At 45.3% G+C, this 20,664-nt stretch overlaps 1 protein-coding gene across 1 annotated transcript in view; it reads left to right on the top strand.

Annotated features, from left to right (window-relative positions):
* Positions 1–20,664, top strand: part of dnt (tyrosine-protein kinase Dnt) — a 39,645-nt gene that overhangs the window by 8,922 nt on the left and 10,059 nt on the right. The window contains exons 2-5 of the mRNA XM_075894223.1: positions 2,961–3,112; positions 4,862–5,165; positions 6,549–6,723; positions 7,753–7,910. Of these exons, the coding sequence (XP_075750338.1) occupies positions 2,961–3,112; positions 4,862–5,165; positions 6,549–6,723; positions 7,753–7,910 (789 nt within the window). The remainder of the gene's footprint in view (positions 1–2,960; positions 3,113–4,861; positions 5,166–6,548; positions 6,724–7,752; positions 7,911–20,664) is intronic.

Raw genomic sequence — 20,664 nt, 5'->3', positions numbered from 1 at the left:
GCTTTTCTTTTTGCTTTCACTCCCGTGAGAACCCTACAAAGGGTTAACACTATGTGTTGAAAATAAAAATAAATAAATACAAAAGACAATTGACCATTCCCCTCCCACCCCACCAGAAAAAAATGTCTGGCTACGCCCCCGCCTGATTCACGCCTCTATTGACGAAACGCGTCTATATATGTGGTGGTTCCGGTGAATTGACTAGGGTTTTCCATCCGGGTTCCTGATGCGCAGTTCTAACAGCGGAGCTGTTCACGCCAGCTGCGACAACTTAGGTGTTCGCAAAAACCGACAGGTGGGTGCGCCGTAAATCTTAGGTGAGCCTCACTATTGAGTACAACAGGTGCGAGCGTTAAACAGAAACTCTCCTCAGAGAAGTGGAGCCCATGAAAAACGTGAGAGACAGAAAAAGAATAATATATGAAATAAAGACAGAGAAAAAGAGATAAATAGAGAAAGAAATAGACATGAAAAAGAGCTAGAAGAAACAGAGCTATATCGAAATAGTAATAAGTAAATAAAAAGAAACAAAGAAAGAACAAGAAAGACATGGGAAGAAAGATATAGAGAAATAGAGAGACAGTTAGAGAAAGAAGTATAGAGAAATAAAGATGGAAGGAAAGATTGAAAGAAAGACAAAGTGCAAGGTAGGTGTTCTGTGGTGCAAGCTCGTCACCGTCCTCTATGATCACGTGATGATTACCACTGTTTACAAACATGGAGATATGTATGACATTGCATTGCTGAGTAACTCAGGGGACGAATTGCAACTCATGATTACGGAGTTAGACAAGGAGAGCAGAAAGGTGGGTCTTAAAACTAATTTGCAGAAAACAAAAGTAATGTACAACAACCTCGGAAAGGAGCAGCGCTTCGAGATAGGTAATAGTGCACTTGAAGTTGTAAAAGACTATGTCTACTTAGGGCAGGTAATAACCGCAGAGCTTAACCACGAGATTGAAGTAACTAGAAGAATAAGAATGGGGTGGAGCACATTCGGCAAGCACTCTCAAATTATGACAGGTAGATTGCCACTATCCCTCAAGAGGAATATTCCTCAAGAGGAATTTTTTTTCTGTTATATATAAATGATATCGTCGCTGACCTTTCTGTTCACATTAGGTTGTACGCCGACGACTGTGTCTTATATGAAAAGATCACCTCAGTTGACGATCAAATTAAACTAAATCAGAACTTTCTAAAAGTAATTTCATGGTGTGACAAATGGCAGATGCCTGTTAATTTCGCTAAAACAGTTTTTATGAGAATTACCCTTAAAAAAGAACCTCTTTTGTTCCAGTACTCTACCAACAATACAATTCTGTCAGAAGTAACTCAATACAAGTACCTTGGTCTCTGGATTACAAAAAATCTATCCTGGTCAAAGCACATAGATTTTGTAGTAGCTAAATCTCTCCGTAAACTTTTTTTTTCTAAAACGTTCTTTAAGATCAACCACACCAAGTATTCGTCTCCTCGCTTACAATGCCATTATCCGCCCTATACTGGAGTATGCTGTGGTCATATGGGACCCGTTCACTCAGACTGACATTCAAAAACTTGAAAGGGTGCAAAAAAAAGGTTGTTAGGTTCATTTATAACTCGTACGGTCCTACTTCAATTACAAAACTTCTCTTGGAAAGCAAATTTCCAAACATTTCGGACCAAAATCGAATATTGCGCTTAAAATTTCTTTTCCAGTTAATAAAAGGTCACTATGCAGTTGACACATCACATATCATTCACTTTTCATTGGGTTACGAAACAAGACGGAGACACAATCTTACTATCTCTCCATTGATGCAACGAACAAATTGTTTCAAATATTCTTTTTTTCCGAGGACTATCGTGGATTGGAATAGTCTACATAACGATGTTGTTACCCTAAATACATTGTCTGCATTTGAAGAGTCACTGCAGAAATGATTGTTATCTATGTTTGTACCTTGCTTTTTGTTGATTCTCTTGTCTCGAAGAATCACGGCAGCTATCAGTTACATAAGTTTGTATTACATTTGTTTTTGATTGTTTGTTTGCCTGTTTCCACTGATGTTTATGTTTATGTTTTGTACCACCCCTGCTATGATCTTGTAAAGGATCGCAGTATCAATAAATAAAAAAAAGGAAGGTATATAACAGCTGTATCTTGCCGGTACTTAGCTACGGAGCAGAAACCTGAAGACTTACAAAGAGGGTTCAGCTTAAATTGAGGACGACGCAGCGAGCAATGGAAAGAAAAATGGTAGGTGTAAGCTTAAGAGACAAGAAGAGAGCAGAGTGGATTAGGGGACAAACGGGGGTTAAGGATATCATAGTTGAAATAAAGAAGAGGAAATGGACATGGGCCGGGCATTTAGCGCGTAGACAGGATAACCGCTGGTCGTTAAGGGTAACTAACTGGATTCCCAGAGAAGGGAAGCGGGTTAGAAGGAGACAGAAGGTTAGGTGGGCAGACGAGATTAAGAAGTTTGCGGGTGTAAATTGGCAGCAGCAAGCACAGGACCGGGTTAACTGGCGGAACATGGGAGAGGCCTTTGTCCTGCAGTGGACGTAGTCAGGTTGATGATGATGATGACAAACATGGAACAAGTGACTGACGGGGGAGGGGGGGAGCTTCAATCTTTACCCTGAAAATTTCCAATATTCTAATTTCGTTTGCGTATAGTATATGCGCTTAACATACAAACGTGCGCAAGAACGTACACAAAGTATGGTTTACTCCTTCCCCCCTTCCCGAAAAAAAATCTGGCTACGCCCCATGGTCTGTCGTTACACGAGAATTCGCGAACTCCGTTGGACTCCCTTGTCATTACGCCAAGCGACATTACCAAGTTGACCCGACTGCTATAAGGCTGAGTATACTTTCCACATATCTTGCGGCATGTCGGGTGCACGCACATATTTTTTTTTCGAAAAAGAGAAAAAAAATGCTTCGAACCGTTCGTTCTTCTCGATTGCAGGCCTGGACGTGGAGCTGTACTACGTTAAGGAAGGGCGCCGCAACGAATACGCTCTGGGCTTTGTAGTTCCCGTGCCGGCCAACGTGTCCGAGCTGGAATTCGTCTGGCAAGCGCTCGGGTCACTGCCGCTTGCCTACGCACTGGACGTGCAGGTACGTTGTTGTACGCTTCTTCCTATGTGATTCTTAAAGAGAAAACAATAGAAAAGTGAACCCCGTAACTGTCTGCATCGGAGTGCGACACCTCAGCAGTAGCTCACGATGGATGGGGGTAAGGAGGGATTAAAAAGATAGGATTAAAAGGTAAATAGATAGATGAAGGAGAGAGCGAGCCGCAAAGACAGCGAACGACAGAAAACGACGGAAGTAAGGAGGAGATAGGAAAGATGGAGACGGTCGCAGGAGTCCGAGGACGGGACGCCACTCAGCGAGAACTCTTGTCGGCGTCAGGAGATGGCGTAGCCAGTCCGCCAGAGCTGCGATGTCGTCGGAGATCGCGGGGGCACAACCGGTCGGCACGGAATCCAGAGAGCGAGTTGTTGCACGCCCCCATCAGCGCGTACTTATGGTGTCAGGTGTATTGTGCCTGTGTCACGCGCACACGGCCCACGATGCAAGTTTTGGCGCTCCAATGAAGATAGAAGAAAAGCTTCTCGATCAGCATTCTTAGGAATGTTGGCCGATCTTGCATTCATCAACATAAAGCATTGGGTCACGCTTTTTCTCCTACTCGAAGAAACCTTGTGTTGGTTAATGTTTGTGTGTCTTTTTCTTCTATGTCGTCCTTGTTTCCTATAAGCTACCCGGGCTTAATTACTTTCACCCAAAATAATTTCTATAGCGGACAAGATGCGCATCATCTTGTCCGCTATAGAAATTCACTCTGCTCATGTCGGCATATGGACGCACCTTGAATTTTGCTGTAAGTTTCAGGAACGTGTGCTGGGTATGGGTTGGCAGCGTGTTCACTTCAACTGCTTCCTACAGATTGTACAACGCCAAAATAATCAAAGAAAAAAAAAACCACTGGACAAAGCTCTAGTTCTATGCCCTTTTCTTCGACCCATGTTGGCGCTTCTCAATATTCTGCTGTTTTGCATACCGAATGAAATTCCTGAGGGGTGCAGATGACAGCGCACTCAAAGGGAGAACGTGGAAAACACGTACAATAAGTGGCGCAGGCTTATAACTATAGTTCATGAAATCAACCATGCATGGACGCGAGTAAAAGGTTAAATGTCCCAGGGTCAGAAAAAGCCGAAAATAAAATGTTTCGGTGCAAGGTTAGGTTAAGGAATCGAAGTCGCATTGCCAAGCATTTCCAGGTCATATCGCCCGCGTAACGCCGTAGCCACAAATTTTGTCGTTAGTGGAGGGGACGGGAGGGCCGATCTGCCTTCATGTGTATTCGTGTGAGCACTTGTATGTAAATGCATACAAAAGTATCGGCGGCATCCCCTATATCACCCAACTGCAAAGATACGCCATCAATGACAAAAATGCTAAGGTTATAGTCTATTGACACGTCCAGTGCCGATTAACGCTGAATCTCAAATACGATTTTACGTAAGACATACGGGTACCGCCATGTTGGGCTATTAAAAACTATAGTGCTTCCAGATTTTATCTATCTCGTGATGTGAATAGAAACGGTCGCGAAACGTCCAATGTATAGCAACCCTACTGTTTTCATGTGTCTACGTCCACCGTAGAGCATACTTTAGTCGTTTAAGGTACGAAATATCAAGATAACACATAACTACAACGCATCCGTAAAATAGTCCAGAAAAATTGAATGTAGTCCACGGTATTTTCGCTACTGACTGGCCAAAAATCCTGTCGCTTAGGATGTCACGCCAGCGAGCATGTCGGGGTGAGAGCATTGCCCCGAACGTACCGCAGGTGAACGAAGGCCGTGGCCACCGTGCCTTAGGCGTGCCGTCGCTGGACGTCCCGTCACGGGGCACGCTACCGCCGGCGCCACGCAGCTTTCGCGTGCGGCTCCCCTGCACGGGCCTCGCCAGTGCCGAGGTCCCCGTGCGCATTGTGCTCAACGTGTCCGTGGTTTCGCCGCCGGACGCCCAGCTCTTCCACCCCGACGGCCGGTTGTTAGAGGCGGCCGGCTACGACCTGCCGCCGGCCTACTATGGCGGCCGACCGGCGAACACTTCCGTGTCGCTGCCGCGGAACAAGATTTGCGCCAGAGGTACGTTATCGCCGCGCACGTGGCAATCGGTGCGTCAGCCCTGTCTGTGCGCGTCCTGCGAACGGCTCCTACCGCTTTCGGCAACGGCCCCACTGTCGTGGTTCGCAAAGTCACATAAAAGGTGTAAAAGGTGGCACGCAGCCGTGCAGCTTCTGAACCAAACTGCAAACAGATAGATAAATAGCTTTTCCTCTCACCGGCTACATCTTGCCATGAAAAGAAATTCATACACCGTCTCTGTTTGAGAAGTCAGTATTTCCCAACTTCGCTGTAGTATCCTATCGGGTTACCAAGGACTGGCGGAGCAAGTCTCGGCAGCCGTGCTACATGCAACTCCCCTTATCATGTGTAATGGAAGCACACGGGTGGCTTCTCTCTTAGTCTTCTGGCGATCGTAGCACCTTTGGTGAAACAATAAATTTACTTTAGAGTTACAAATTATACTCTGAAAACTGTAGTAGTTGTTGTTCGATTAACTTTATTGTAGTCCAGAGAACGCGCAGGGGAAACCCTGCGCCGCCCGGGTACGTTAGACCGCCAAGAGGAGTTTGATGGTCGAAACCCTGGCCGCCCAGAGTGCCGGTTAACACTATAGTGCTGGTAATTTCACCATAATATGTTTTTTTTTTTAAATAGACGAGCCAATCAAGGTCGAAAGTTACCGGTTTATATTTCTCGCCGAAATTTCCAACATCGCGGATGTCGAAGTGTTTTCGTCGTATTTTGAAGATATTCACACGAAGAAATTTCCTGAAACTTGGTCTCTGGGACCGTCAGAATACAAAGTACTCCATTTTTACCTATTAGGATATATCTGGGCCCTATAGCAAACGCCATCATGATCTATGACGTCATGGCGACTGATGCGGGAATTTCAATGCGGCGTCGCAAACCGCACTTTCTTTGCGTGCGTTTTTTTGCAGCAAGCTTGGTGTTTTTGGTATCCTGAAAGAGTTGATTTATTGATTGATAAGTGGGGTTTAACGTCCCAAAACCACCATACGATTATGGGAGACGCCGTATTGGAGGGCTCCGGAAATTTCGACCACCTGGGGTTCTTTAACGTGCACCCATATCTGAGCAGACGGGCCTCCAACATTTCCGCCTCTATGGGAAATGCAGCCGTTGCAGCCGGGATTCGATCCCGAGTACCTTAGCCGAGTACCTTAGCCACTAGACCGAGTACCTTAGCCACTAGACCAGGAGCCGAGTACCGGGAGCCGAGTACCTTAGCCACTAGATCACCGGCGGGGCCATCCTGAAAGAGTAACTACTAATACGACAAATATTGTTTTTCGCTTGCCCCTTTAGAATACATTCACCTTGTGTGATTGATGCGTGATGTTCAGGACTGGTGGTTTGATGGACGCTCCCTCTTCGTAGACGTGCAGCCCCCGGACGAGGTTCCCGGCTTCGTGCCCTCGCCAGTGGCCTCGTCAACCTCCTCGTCCTCCCGGTCACTGGTCGTGGTGGCCGGATGCTCGTGCGCCGTGCTGGCTGCCCTCGCCCTCGCAGCCGCCGTCGCCTGGCTTGTGCGCGCGCGCAAAGCCCCACCAAGGTGATTCCGAATAAACAGACGTTTCGTTCATTTTCCCGTATCCTTTCCCCTTTATTACTGATGCGAAAGTCGTAGATATGCTTCACTAAACGCGAAAATCCCTCGTTGGAATCGGCGGCGTGAACACGAGTCATGCAAAAAAAACCATAACAACGTGATGACGTTGTCGTGACGGTATGGTGATTTCACGACATGTGACGACGTTATCACATGAATCGTCGCTTGGTCAAAAGTGGGTGATCACGGAGGCAGTGCTAACTTGCAATGACTCAGACCTTGGAGGCAGCGTGAGACCTTGTTAAGTCTTTCGAGGTGAGCTAGGATCAATCACATCGACTGTGATGACGGCGGCGTTGACCCAGTGGAATCAATAGAACATTATTTTTTCTCTTGCCGCCGTTACAGATTGTTAAGAAAACGACTCCTTGTCATCCCATTCACTAAGCTATAGGGCTGACCTCCACCATTGACAACATATTTACCTTTGGTGTTTCGGCTCTGGGCTTCAGCCACAGGAACGCCTTTGATGCCGTGTGCAGTTATCTTCATGAAACAAAACAAATGTGCCTCCAAATTCCTATTTGTATATGTATTATGATAGCATTGATGAGCAAATTCAAAACATAAATTTTAGACATGTTCAATACTGCTGTAATTTACATTCAACATGTAGACTATACTGTCTGGTCGAAATAGCAAAAAGGTATTATTGCACTCTTTTTGTTTTTAAGTACATTCAATCCTCCTTTTATTAGTATTATTTATTACTTGAAAGGTGTAAAAATTCATATAACCAATTCTTGGCCCATCCCTCTGAGTGGGTGTGAGCCATAGTTGAGGCATTATCATCACCACCACCTTCTTGTGGTCTTAGGTAATTGCATAAGGGCACCCTGAGAGCATTGATTTCATAAACGAATACATCATCCAGTGTTCAAAGTGCTAAGTTTCTGCGCCTCAACTTGCATAACCCATTTCAGTCTGGTTACAGTGGTTGGAAACAGCAGCGGTGCTTTCGCTTCCTTGCAGGGATACCCCAGTTGAGGAGCCCGCGTGGCAGACTTGGTCTTCTCCCGACGGACGGCCACTCTCGTGCGGATCTCCTTGGATGCTGGGAGCGCACCGGGATGACTTGGGCCCACGCAGAGACATCTCGCCTCTTGCCGTACGGCCGCACTCGGGTTCCGGTAAGAAAAGATCCTTTGAAAGAAACAAGCACTCAAGATCCCACTTTGAAAGCTGTCAAGAATTAACAGCGCGTGCGCAATACGCACACATTGTTGGGTCGGGATTGAACTGGCCACGACACCGACAATGAAGAACGAAGCGCCGCAGCACGCCGGCGCAGCCACCCATGACTTAGGCAGAGCAGACAAGTGAAAGACACGTCTGTCTAAACAACTGCTCGTCACCAACTGATTTATTTACAACTATGTACACATTTGCCTCATATGTACCATAGCGGTGCATGTCACAATACATCACTGTCTTGCGAGGTGCCACCTTGTAACTAAAACTGAAATCGAAACTGAACCGAACAGCATAACACAACAATACACACGAACACTACAGTATACGTATTCATAAATATAAGACTTGCTTCAGGCCCAGTGATGCGATTTATTTCCACTTACACTTTTGTAATGATCGATATGCAAACATATTCTTACAAGGAAACGTATATTTGCCGATATTTACGATGATTACGCGCGACAGCAATGCCTGTTGTTGTTGTTGTTGTTGTTGCCCCTTCGCACTGGCACATACCCACTATGGGGGATTGGCCATGAAATCTAGAAGTATCCTATATGAGATATATTAAAAGGTTTATCCTTAATGAAAAAAACTAATGATGTAATAGAAAATAATAATTAACTAAAAAGGAATATTAAACTAAACAAATAATTGAAGATTGAATCAAGAAGAGAAAAGGTGAGGTAATACTACAGTGGAAGGCAGAAATTTTGAGTAGACCAGACAATCGAGCTTATCTCACCCGGTCACAATCAAATGAATATGCAAATTTCATTCAAAATTAGACAAGTGTCGTCAGAAATATATTTAAGCAGGCATTATTATGACATGCGCTTTGATTCTCGAATGAAATTGCATACAGCATCGAATACGCTCCTGTGGCAATGTCCCAAGCTAAAGGCACCGAAACTTAGAACATTATCTGCAGTTAAATTTAAACCTACTGCTTGAAACGGAACAATTAAAAGTCTTTTCCTAATTAATGAATAGTTTTTACATGTTATAAAGTAATGCTCTATTGTTTCCGTTTCTTCACAGAATGGACACAGGGGGGATATCGCCAGACCAGCTCTGTGCAAGTAAAAGTTTAATGGAGGGACACGACATCGAAATTTGGTTAAAATAACTTCTAACTTTTTAGATTGACTCCACTGAGGTTTCCAGGGGTATGTTAGGTGCTGATAGTCCGTATATTTAGTAATATTTTCCATAATATCCGTATAAATAGCCCATTTTCTATATCTGATCGACACTATGTGTTCCGATTCTGGTAGTACCGAGATCACAGGGCCATCAAGTGTGGCTCGAGATAGTGAATCGGCTATTTCATTCAACCGTATGCCACAGTGTCCCGGGACCCAGACTAACTTCAGGAACTTCACATGAGGTGGAACTAATGTTTGTAATGTCGCTAGAGCTCTTGATTGTTCTGAAGCTGTGAGAGTAGTACACAGCGAAAGAGAATCAGTAATTATCATTGCACTCTCTTCGTTTGAAGGAAGTTTTCGTAGCGCTAAAATAATAGCCAGGAGCTCAGCTTCGAAAACCGGAGTGAAGTCTGGTAGTCTTACCGAGAATGACCAACCGAGGTAATCTGAGACGATTCCTACTGCTGCCTTTTCTTTATTCACAGAAGCGTCTGTGGCTATTATGTTCTTTATTTCCGCATGAGCTATGTAGTCTTCTAACCTGTCATTTAAGTAACTCGAAGATTGAAACTTAGATAGTGGGGGAAAAATTTCATCACATTCTATCGTAATATTGTGATTTAATGCTTTGGTTCCAATTACCGATCTGATATCCACCTTTATGCTTTCAAGTTTCTTTTGTACAAAAATAATCTGGGGAGTACGAAAGCATGGCCAGTGAGCGAGGAAGAAGGCGTCGGGGTCACTAATAAAGGCATATGCAGACCGTCTCGCTGATAAGCCGTAAAATTTCAAGTATGTTTGTACTGTTAAGATACGGAATCGGCAAAGAATAGTTGGTATGCGAGCTTCCTGATATAGTACATTAATAGCGACATACCTGGGGAGTCGCAAACACAACCGTAACGCTTCTCGCTCTAATAGAACTAACGGTTTAATTTTGTACGTAGGGCCACCCGAAAATAATATACACCCAAAATCGAGTATTGGGCGCATGTACATTTTATATATCATTAATAAGGTGTGTCTACGTAACCCATATTTTCTGTTGCTCAACTTTCGCAATAAGCCTGAAGCTCGTTGTGCCTTTGCCACGATATAGTCTATGTGAGGGCTCCAGTTAAGTTTCTCGTTATAAATAATGCCCAAATATTTGATAGACTCTACTTGTGGAATCGGTTCCTGATTATAAAGTACTGAAATTTGAATAGAATCTGCTATAGGGAACACCAGGAGCGCACTTTTACTGATGTTTAGAGACAATGAAATTGAATGCAGCCAAATTTCAAGAGAATACATGTACTTTTGCAATTTTTGATGCAAAGAATAAATGTCACTGTCTGCAACGAAAAATGCAATGTCGTCTGCATAAATGTAGACAGTGATATCTCGTTCAATGGGAATTGAGCTCATCAACACATTGAATAACAGCGGAGATAGGACCGCCCCTTGAGGTACTCCACGTTGCTGTTTGAATTTAGATGAGTGACATCCATCCTTTGCACAATAAAATTCTCTCGATTTTAGAAACTCTGCTACCCAATCAACAATATATCGCGGAAAGTCACATTCGTGTAAAGAATTCAATAAAATTGAGTGCTCAACGCTATCATAAGCTTTAGCTATGTCTAGTGTTACTAGTACCGCGTATTGTCGTCTTTTTCGGGCAAGCTGTATTCGGCTCTCTAAGTCGGCATGAGCACACCAAATTGAGCATTCGCTACGAAAACCTATTTGAAATGGTTTCAATATTAGCTTGTCAGCCATCCAAACTTTTATTCTATTATTGAGAACTCTCTCTATAATTTTGATCAGGTGAGATGTTAGAGAGATTGGTCTGATGTTGTCAATGTTAAAACCTGACCCTTGTTTTTTTAATATGGGAATCACTCTAGCTATTTTCCAGTCATGTGGTATCCAGGCATTGCTTAAGGAATAGTTTATAAGGTTGAGGACGTCGCCGGGTGATATCTGGAATAAAATTTTAATCATAGGAACTGTTATACCGTCAGGACCAGGAGCCGAAGAGGGTAAGTTTCTAATTACGCTTGACATTTCGGACAATGTCACTTTTTCGTAGTCAGTCTTTATAGAGGACTTTTGCCAGTTGATTGTCAAAGTCGACGAAAATCTGTTAGCTAAACCTCTTCCGATTGCCTCTAACGAATTAGTCATTTCTTCCGTCGATAACCTGTCATAATCAGAGTTAGCTAGAGACGGCAGAATTTTGCGCGATCTCATATATCGGAATAACGCTTTCTTATTTCTAGGTTTGGAAAGAAAGTCGAAATGTTTTTTGTCATAGTCTTCTTTAGCTTTAGCCACGGTGCGCTTAAATGTAGCAGCAATAAACTTGTAATCTGCCCAATTTTTGGGGGACTGATTATGAATTAGCTGCTTCCTGGCACATTGGCGGTCTGGGACCAGTCTCTATCCACTTCGTAGTCTTTTTCTCTCAAGCAGCGACCCTCTACCGCTTTATGCTCCAATCCCACTACTGCCTTGTGACACTACCCCGCGGCGTTAAAGCGCCGACCCGGCGCTTGTCACGAAAGGGGAGTGTTAGGTGACACATAAGACTTCAGTCTTACGACTTGCACAACAGTGGATGGTGGTGGCATTGAGTGCGCTTCGTCGACGACTCGCTGTATCTCGTAGGTGAGGTTGGTGATCTTCTTGCGCAGGACTTTGTATGGTCCGTCAAAGCGAAATAAAAGTTTTTCTGAGAGGCTGATGTGACGACATGGGGTCCACAAGAGTACGAGAGAACCTGGTGCATAGGAAACTTTGCGGTGGTGACGATCGTATCGATCTTTCTGAGAGGCTTGAGAAAGTATGAGTCGTTCTCGGGCAATCTGTCGTGCTGCGTCGGCTCGCTCTATGACATCGCGGACGTATGTGACAGGGGAGCTTGAACCAGCGGGAAGGAGTGTATCAAGAGGCAGAGAGGGTTCCCGTTCATAAAGAAGGTAGAACGGGGAATAGCCTGTGGTGTCATGTCTGGAGGAGTTGTAAGCGAAGGTGACGTAGGGTAACGTTGCGTCCCAGTCACGGTGGTCTGGAGAAACATACATTGACAACATATCCGTGATAGTGCGATTCAGGCGCTCTGTAAGTCCGTTAGTTTGTGGATGGTATGCCGTTGTGAACTTGTGGTTCGTGGAACAGGAACGTACGATATCCTGGACGACGCGAGATAAAAAGTATCGGCCTTGGTCAGTAACGAGCTGTCGAGGAGCGCCGTGATGCAATATGATGTCATGTAGCAGAAAGTCGGCGACATCGGTAGCGCAGCTGATTGGAAGAGCGCGGGTGATCGCATAACGTGTCGCGTAGTCGGTCGCCACGGCAACCCATTTGTTCCCGGATGTAGAAGTTGGAAATGGCCCGAGAAAGTCGAGCCCTACGCGGTAGAATGGTTCAGCAGGGATCTCAATAGGGTTAAGAAGGCGAGCTGGAAGCGATGTTGGTCGTTTTCGACGTTGACAAAGGTCGCAGCTGGCGACATACTTTTGCACAGAGCGATATAGGCGTGGCCAGAAAAAACGGCGCCGGACGCGATCATAAGTGCGGGTGACTCCCAGGTGACCAGCGGCAGGTTCATCGTGAAGCTGTCGGAGAACATCTACACGCAAATGGGAAGGCACGACGAGAAGGCGGTCAGGACCTATAGGGCGCGTGTTGTGGCGGTAGAGAACACCTTCATGAAGGAAATACAAGTTCAGAGAAGTGGATGCAGTAGCAGAACTCAGACTTTCTATGATGGGAAGTAAATCCGGGTCGCGGCGTTGCTCAGAAGGGATATCAAGAAAGTCTGATATTGATAAGACGCAAGCCTCCGTAGCTCTCTCTATGGCGTTATGGAGGATCCACTGGATACCGTGACAGGCAGTCGGCGTCTTGATGGAGGTGACCAGATTTATACACGACCGAGAAGGTGTATTCTTGGAGGCGGAGAGACCAACGACCGAGACGTCCCGTGGGATCCTTGAGCGAGGAAAGCCAGCAGAGTGCATGATGATCAGTTACAACAGTAAAACTGCGGCCGAAGAGGTACGGGCGAAATTTAGCGACAGTCCAAACAAGAGCAAGGCACTCTCTTTCAGTGATGGAATAGTTCCTCTCGGCAGGGGATAAAAGGCGGCTGGCGTAGGCGATGACACAGTCACGTCCATGCTGACGCTGAGCTAAAACAGCACCAATTCCGTGGCCACTTGCGTCCGTACAAACTTCTGTCGGGGCAGTCTGATCGAAGTGGGCTAATATTGGCATAGTCGTGAGGGCTGCAATGAGCGCCGAAAACGCAGCACTTTGAGGCGAATTCCAAGTAAATGGGACATCTTTTTTAAGAAGCTCGGTGAGAGGCCGCGCAATATCGGCGAAATTCCGGATGAAGCGGCGAAAATAGGAGCACAAACCAAGGAAGCTCCGGACATCCTTAGGAGAAGAGGGCACGGGAAATTGAGTCACTGCGCGAATTTCGTCCGGATCGGGCTGTACCCCAGATGCGTTAACGAGGTGACCAAGTACAGTTATTTCGCGACGGCCAAAACGGCATTTGGAGGAGTTCAGCTGGAGACCAGCGTTGCGGGATACTTGGAGAATACTGGACAGTCGCTCAAGATGGCTTGCGAACGTCAGTGAAAAAACAATTATGTCATCTAAGTAGCATAAGCAAGTGGACCATTTGAAGCCGCGCAGAAGGGAATCTATCATGCACTCAAAGGTGGCCGGCACATTGCAAAGCCCAAACGGCATTACTTCAAATCGGTATAACCCATCGGGGGTTACAAATGCTGTTTTTTCTCGGTCCCGTGGGTCAACAGCGATCTGCCGATAACCAGATCGAAGGTCAATGGACGAGAAAAACTTTGCGCCATAAAGGCAGTCAAGGGCGTCATCTATTCTTGGTAAGGGGTAAACGTCCTTCTTAGTGACCTTGTTGAAATGTCTATAGTCGACGCAAAACCGCCATGTGTTGTCCTTCTTCTTGACAAGCACGACCGGGGATGCCCACGGACTAGATGAGTGTTCGACGACGCCTTTGGCGAGCATTTTCTCGACCTCTTTCTGGATGACAGAGCGTTCGGCAGCGGAGACGCGGTAAGGGCGGCGATGAATTGGGTTGGCGTCGCCGGTGTTGATGTGATGGGTCACAACTGATGTCTGGCCTAAAGGGCAGTTGTCAAGATTGAATATGTCCGCATAGGATGTCAACAGACGGTGGAGGTCTTGTGCTTCGGAGGGCGAAAGATCTGACGCTATCATTTTAGCAATGTCAATGCTTGACAGGTTGGGGCAGTGAGCAAGTTGACGTGCGGAGTAGGTTGCTGAGCCGACAGTTCAGAAATATCACACTCTTGCAACGACGACATGACGCCTAGTTTAATACCAGCAGGCAGCACGTGCGTGGAGAAACCGAAGTTCAAAAGAGACAGATGGGTCCGGTTGTGGCGTACTCTCACCGCGGTGTGCGGGACAGCAATGGAGTGCTTTAGCACAACGTCGGTAATAGGCGAATCGACATATTCACCATCGCGCACAGCCGGATCACACACGAGCTGCACGTAAGTCGCGGCTTGCGGCGGAAGATGCAGGAACTCGGTGGCACAAAGGCGATTTTGAGCATCACGGGCAACAGCGGCGTCAAAAGGCAGTTCCAACTGAAGAAGACCCGTCGAGCAGTCGATAAGGGCGGAGTGCGCAGAGAGAAAGTCGAGACCAAGAATCACGTCATGTGGGCACTGCTCAAGCACGGTGAACAATACGACGGTCTGGCGCCCAGCAATACACACGCGAGAGGTGCACATGCCGAGAACGGTAGATGTGCTCCCATCGGCAAGCATTACTGCACACTTAATAGGAGGCGTGATCACTTTTCGCAGTTTACTACAGAGAGCAGCGCTCATGACTGAAATTTGTGCGCCAGTGTCTATGAGGGCTGTAACGGTAACGTCATCCACCAAAAGGTCCAAAATATTGCAGCGTGTAGGAATCGTCAACAGAGGATTTGCAGAACGGGTCGTTAATGCAGCGTCACCTCCGGGAGCTGCATGGTCTAGTTTCCCGAGGTTGAGGGCCCAGGTCGTGCAGGGGACCTGGATCGAGAAATCATCGGCGAGAGAGATCGGCGGCCTTGGGGTGATGGTGACCGGCTGAACCTTCGGCCCTGAACGTTAGTAGGAGCAGGCTGTGGATTGTACGGAGTATAAAAGCGGCGAGAATTGCCTTCAAAGCGGCGCCATGTCCCAGTGTTCCAAGATGAATTGGATGTCCAACGATTGCGACAGTAGCGTGCAATGTGGCCGGCGCGAGAGCAGTGAAAGCAGATCGGTCTATCATCCGACGTTCTTCATTCAGCAGGGTTCCGGTAGCGTGAAGGGTACACCGGAATCTGGTTAACAGAAGCCGAGCTCTCGGTAGTGCGAACAGCGCAAACAGGTGCGATGCCGAGATTTGCTATTTCTTGGCGAACGACGGCTTGGATGAGGGAGACGGTGGATGCAAAGTCTTGAGGACCGTCGGAGGCGATTGCTGCAGGAGCCATTGCTTCGAGTTCGCGGCGAACGATTCGGGTGACGTTTTCGGACGATGTAGCTTGCGTGAACTTGGGGCTGTCTTCGCAGGTCGAAGTGGCTGCAGTATTAGGCAGACGCGCAAACTGGCGGGTTATGCGACTGTTTTTGGCGTGCTCGAAGCGCTGACATTCCTTCATAACCGCGTCGACGGTGGCGCAATCTTTAACGATCAACAGATTGAAAGCGTCATCGGCAATTCCCTTTAATATGTGAGCGATTTTGTCAGTTTCGCTCACGTTCTCGTCCACCTTTCGACAGAGCCCCAATACGTCCTGTATGTAAGATACATATGATTCTGTTGATGTCTGCACGCGACATTCAAGGTCTTTCCTCGCGGCCTGCTGTCGCCCAAATGGCCAGCTGAATAACTCGACAAGCTTCAGTTTGCAAACGTCCCAGCTGGTCAACTCCGACTCATGCGTCTCATACCAGGTGAGCGCTGTATCCCGCAAGTAAAATACAACGTTGGCCAGCATCAACGTAGGGTCCTACCTATAGTATTCGCTCACGCGCTCGTACAATGCGACCCAATCTTCAACATTCACCTTGTCCTTGCCTGTGTCCGAGAAGGTTTCGGGGTCTCGTGGAGGCAGGAGAATCAGAGGAGGCAGTTGCTGCTGTTGCTCTTATGGGTGGGCCTGTTGAGCCATTGCAGGAAAATGAAGGTGGCGACCACTCCGGAGTTCCGTGTTGGTTTGCCGGGAAAGCCAGGTAGGCGTACCCAGCACCTCCACCAATAATCTTACAAGGAAACGTATATTTGCCGATATTTACGATGATTACGCGCGACGGCAATGCCTGGCACACTGGTGGTCTGATGCTGATGCTGATGACCTCTGATGGATGGCGCTTACCCACAAAGGGGGATGGGCCAAGAACCGGGCGGCAGGATACTTAAATGAAACTAAACTGAAAATGAAGCCAATCTGAAAAAGTAGCTTAAAATAATACTACCAAAAAACAAAAATGTGTGCTGAGGAAGCGGTCAAACCATCTTTTGTTTTTGAAAGACATAACTACGAATTATAAACTAAAGATCTGAAAAGGTAGTTGTTCACTAGCATGGTAATCTTTTAGCTGCGTTGATGTAATCAAACACAGCGGAGCATACATCCCTGTGGCAGTAACCAAATGAAGTTCCGCCAAGTGATAAAATTACTGGTAAATTTACTTGTATTCCTAGCTTTTGTAATGGGGCTACTAAAAATCTTTTTCTCTGATAAGAATAACGATGACAGAATAAAAAGAAATGTTCAATTGTTTCAATTTCGTTGCACCAAATGCATAGCGGTGACGCCTTGAGCTGAGCTTTATTAAGGTAATAATTTAGTTGTGGAACTGCACAGCGCAATCTGGTATAAGTGACCTCTAACTGGCGAGATACACACCACTGTTTATTCCAGCAATAGCTCAAATGCTCGAAATCTTTGAATTTATCCAAATTACCTTTTCCCCATTGCAAGCAAGCATTTCGGAACCTTAGCGCGGTTACGTAAGCCGTATCTGGCAAAACTGGGATGGTGGGCCCACTAAGGGATACTGCTGCTAAAGAGTCCGCCATTTCGTTCAAATATAATCCGCGGTGGTCTGGTACCCATAGCAAATGCAGTTTTTTTACGTTTTTCGGTACTAAATGCCGAAACGTATTCATCAGCTCTGAATTTACTGCCGCAGAAAGTGCATTACAAACTGATAACGAATCTGTAATGATAACTGCTAATGATTCGCTTGCGGGTAATTTGCGTAGGGCAAGAACAATGGCAAATAATTCTGCCATGAATACCGGGGTATAATCTGGGAGTCGAATCGAAAAGGACCAGTCCAAAGAAGGAGAGAAGATGCCAACCCTAGCCTTTTCTTTTGACACAGATGCATCAGTCGCTATGATATTGCTTATCTCTAGGTGGGCTAGATAATCTGCTAACTGGTCATTTAAATACCTATATGCCAATTGTTTCGCGTTATGAGGAAATATATCATCGAATTGTATGCTAAGCATTGACTTTAGGTTGTGTAATGGACCAATATGTCTAAATTTTACATTCAGTTGCTTTAGTAGCGCTTGTGCAAATACTATTTGCGGGGTGTGTAGTCGCGACCAATGGGTTTCGAAAAATAAAGTCGGTTCTTGAATGAAAGCGTAGAATTCGAGTCTTTGGTGTGAACTGTATATCTTTAAGAATGCTTGCACAGTAAGAATTTTAAACCTATTTAGCAGAGAAGGTAGGCGAGCTTCCATATACAACACGTTATTTGCAACAAACTTTTCCAGACACAAACGCAACGCTTCTCTTTCCAGCAGTATTAGGGGTCTCATTTTATAGGCTGCGCTGCCAGAAAATAATACACATCCGAATTCCATGATGGGCCGCACATAAAGTTTATATATCATTATTAGCACATCTCTTCTTAAACCCGCTTTACGGTTTGCAAGCTTCCGTAGCCACCCCATGGCCCGTGTTGCCTTGGAGTACACATCATCAATGTGACTTCTCCAATTTAATGTGTCATTATAAATGATGCCCAAATATTTAAGGGAATTCGCCTGCGGAATGAGCTCATTACTGTACATTAACGAGATGTTGATAGGCTGAAGAAAAGAGAATGCAAGGAGCACACTTTTCTTTACGTTCAGGGTCATATGAATATTTTTAAGCCATCTTTCTATCATATTGAGATAATTTTGTAGACTCTGGTATAATGATTGAAGGGCGGTATTACTTGCGAAGAAAGCATTATCGTCCGCGTACACATATAGTAACTGAATATCCTTAGTTGATGGAATGGAGCTTAAGAAAATGTTAAGTAAAACTGGCGACAGGACAGCCCCCTGTGGTACGCCACGTGTCTGCTTATATCTATTCGATGAGTACCCATCTTTAAAGCAGTAATAATCTCTCCCTTTTAAAAACTCCGACACCCACGCAGTGATGTAGTTGGGAAAGTGGTGATATTCCATCTGTTTTAATAAAATTGAATGCTCAACTCTATCGTACGCTTTAGCCAAATCTAAAGTAACTAAAGCACAGTATTGGCGCCGACGCCGAGCCAGTTGTATTCGGCTCTCTAAATCAACATATGCACACCATATTGAGCAACCGGATCTAAAACCAATTTGACTGGGGTTTAATATTGCGTTATTATTAATATATTTCATTACCCGGGCATTCAAAACTCTTTCAATTAGCTTAACCAGATTTGACGTGATTGATATCGGCCTTACATTGTCCAAGGCGAATCCTTTTTCCTGCTTTTTAAGAAGTGGAATCGCTTTAGACAGCTTTCATTCCGCAGGTATCCAAGCTTTTGTCAAAGAAAAATTCACCAGATTAAGTACTTCAGTTGGACAAATCTCGAATATTACTTTTATCATTGAATTTGTAACCTCGTCTGGTCCAGGTGCCGAAGGAGATAAGTGCCTTATTATCTCTGCCAGCTCATCTAAAGTAACCTCCTCGAAATCCTCGTCTGCCATTGGGTTCACAATGTGCAGTGGTAGAGTTGACATAAATCTATCTTGGAGCCCTTTCGCAATATTTTCTACTAAATCAGAGAGCTCACGGGGGGAAAGAACAGACGAGTCAATATTTTCAGCGGGTGGTAACATCTTTTGAGATCTTAAAAATCTGAAGAGCGCTTTTTTGTTTTTAGCCCTAGAAAGATACTCATGTCGTTTCATATTATAACCATCTTTTGCTGTACTTACTGTGCGTTTGAAGTCTGCTGCTGCGAATTTATAATCACACCAATTTTTTGGACATTGGTTGACCAGCAGTTGTTTCCATGCAGCTTTCCGTTTTCTATAGCTCCTCGTGCACTCTTCAGTCCACCATGGACTAAAAGAACCTCTTGTGGCCGAGTCTAATTTAAACGTTGCGTCTTTTACTGATCTTTTTAACACTGCACACAGACTCATAGCCCTAATGTCACCTTGTATGTCCTTGCGGTGATCAAAAGTAGCCCTCAAGTCTTTTTCTAATTTTCTATAGTTGAGGAATGAGCGGGCCTTTTCGGCGACATGTATTCTTGGAAAGTTCAGTACAAAACTAATAGGCAAGTGGTCACTGTTAGTAGCACAGTCTAAAGTTTGCCACGAACATATATTTAGAGATGAGCTTGAAAATGTCAAGTCAATTACAGATTTAGAGAGACCTCGGACAAAAGTAGCAGATTGCGAATTTAAACAAGATAAATTCTTGTCAATAGCCCATTCCCACAATCGTTTTCCGCTTAAATCTGTTTTAAAACCCCAAGCCACATGATGTGAATTGAAGTCTCCAGTGATTAATATATCCTTTCTGCAGGCAGAGAACATATCGTCTAGACTTCGTGTGTCTTGCACCCCGGCTGGGAAATACGCATTTACAAACGACAAGGGAGAAGCGTCTGGTAATATTATGTCTACTATCAAAATTTCAGAATCTGGAGTCACACAACGATAAGAGATCGTAGCTTTGTGACTAAACTTAGTTGCTATCAAGACAGCAAGCCCACCACCTCTGCTAGGTCGCTCCAATCGAAATAGCCGATAATTTTTTAGGTGAAACTTCTGGCTGGTTGAAAGCCAGGTTTCTTGCAGTGATATAATATCCGGGGAAAGTATGGGACCAGTCTCTATCCACTTCGTAGTCTTTTTCTCTCAGGCAGGGACCCTCTACCGCTTTGTGCCCCAATCCCACTACTGCCTTGTGGCAATATATTGTCACACTAACCTAGGTGTGACACTCACTTGCTGTATTGCCTGAATAACATAGCTCTGGAAATCTAGAGTACACCTCGATATCGAGTCTGGTGGCTTGTGGCGAGAAACAGTCTTTTATATGAAGCTATTGTTGGTTTACTTATATAATGTGTGCTGGACATTGAAATTTTACTAAATGCAATTTGCTAAAATGCAAATCTTCATAACTCCTGTGTAGCATGTTAATTTTAATTACATATAAAAGACAGGTCAGTCAATT

The sequence above is a fragment of the Rhipicephalus microplus genome, chromosome 1 (assembly GCF_043290135.1).
Source record: "Rhipicephalus microplus isolate Deutch F79 chromosome 1, USDA_Rmic, whole genome shotgun sequence".
NCBI classification, from domain to species: domain Eukaryota; kingdom Metazoa; phylum Arthropoda; class Arachnida; order Ixodida; family Ixodidae; genus Rhipicephalus; species Rhipicephalus microplus.
This window is presented reverse-complemented; position numbering and strand designations above follow the sequence as displayed.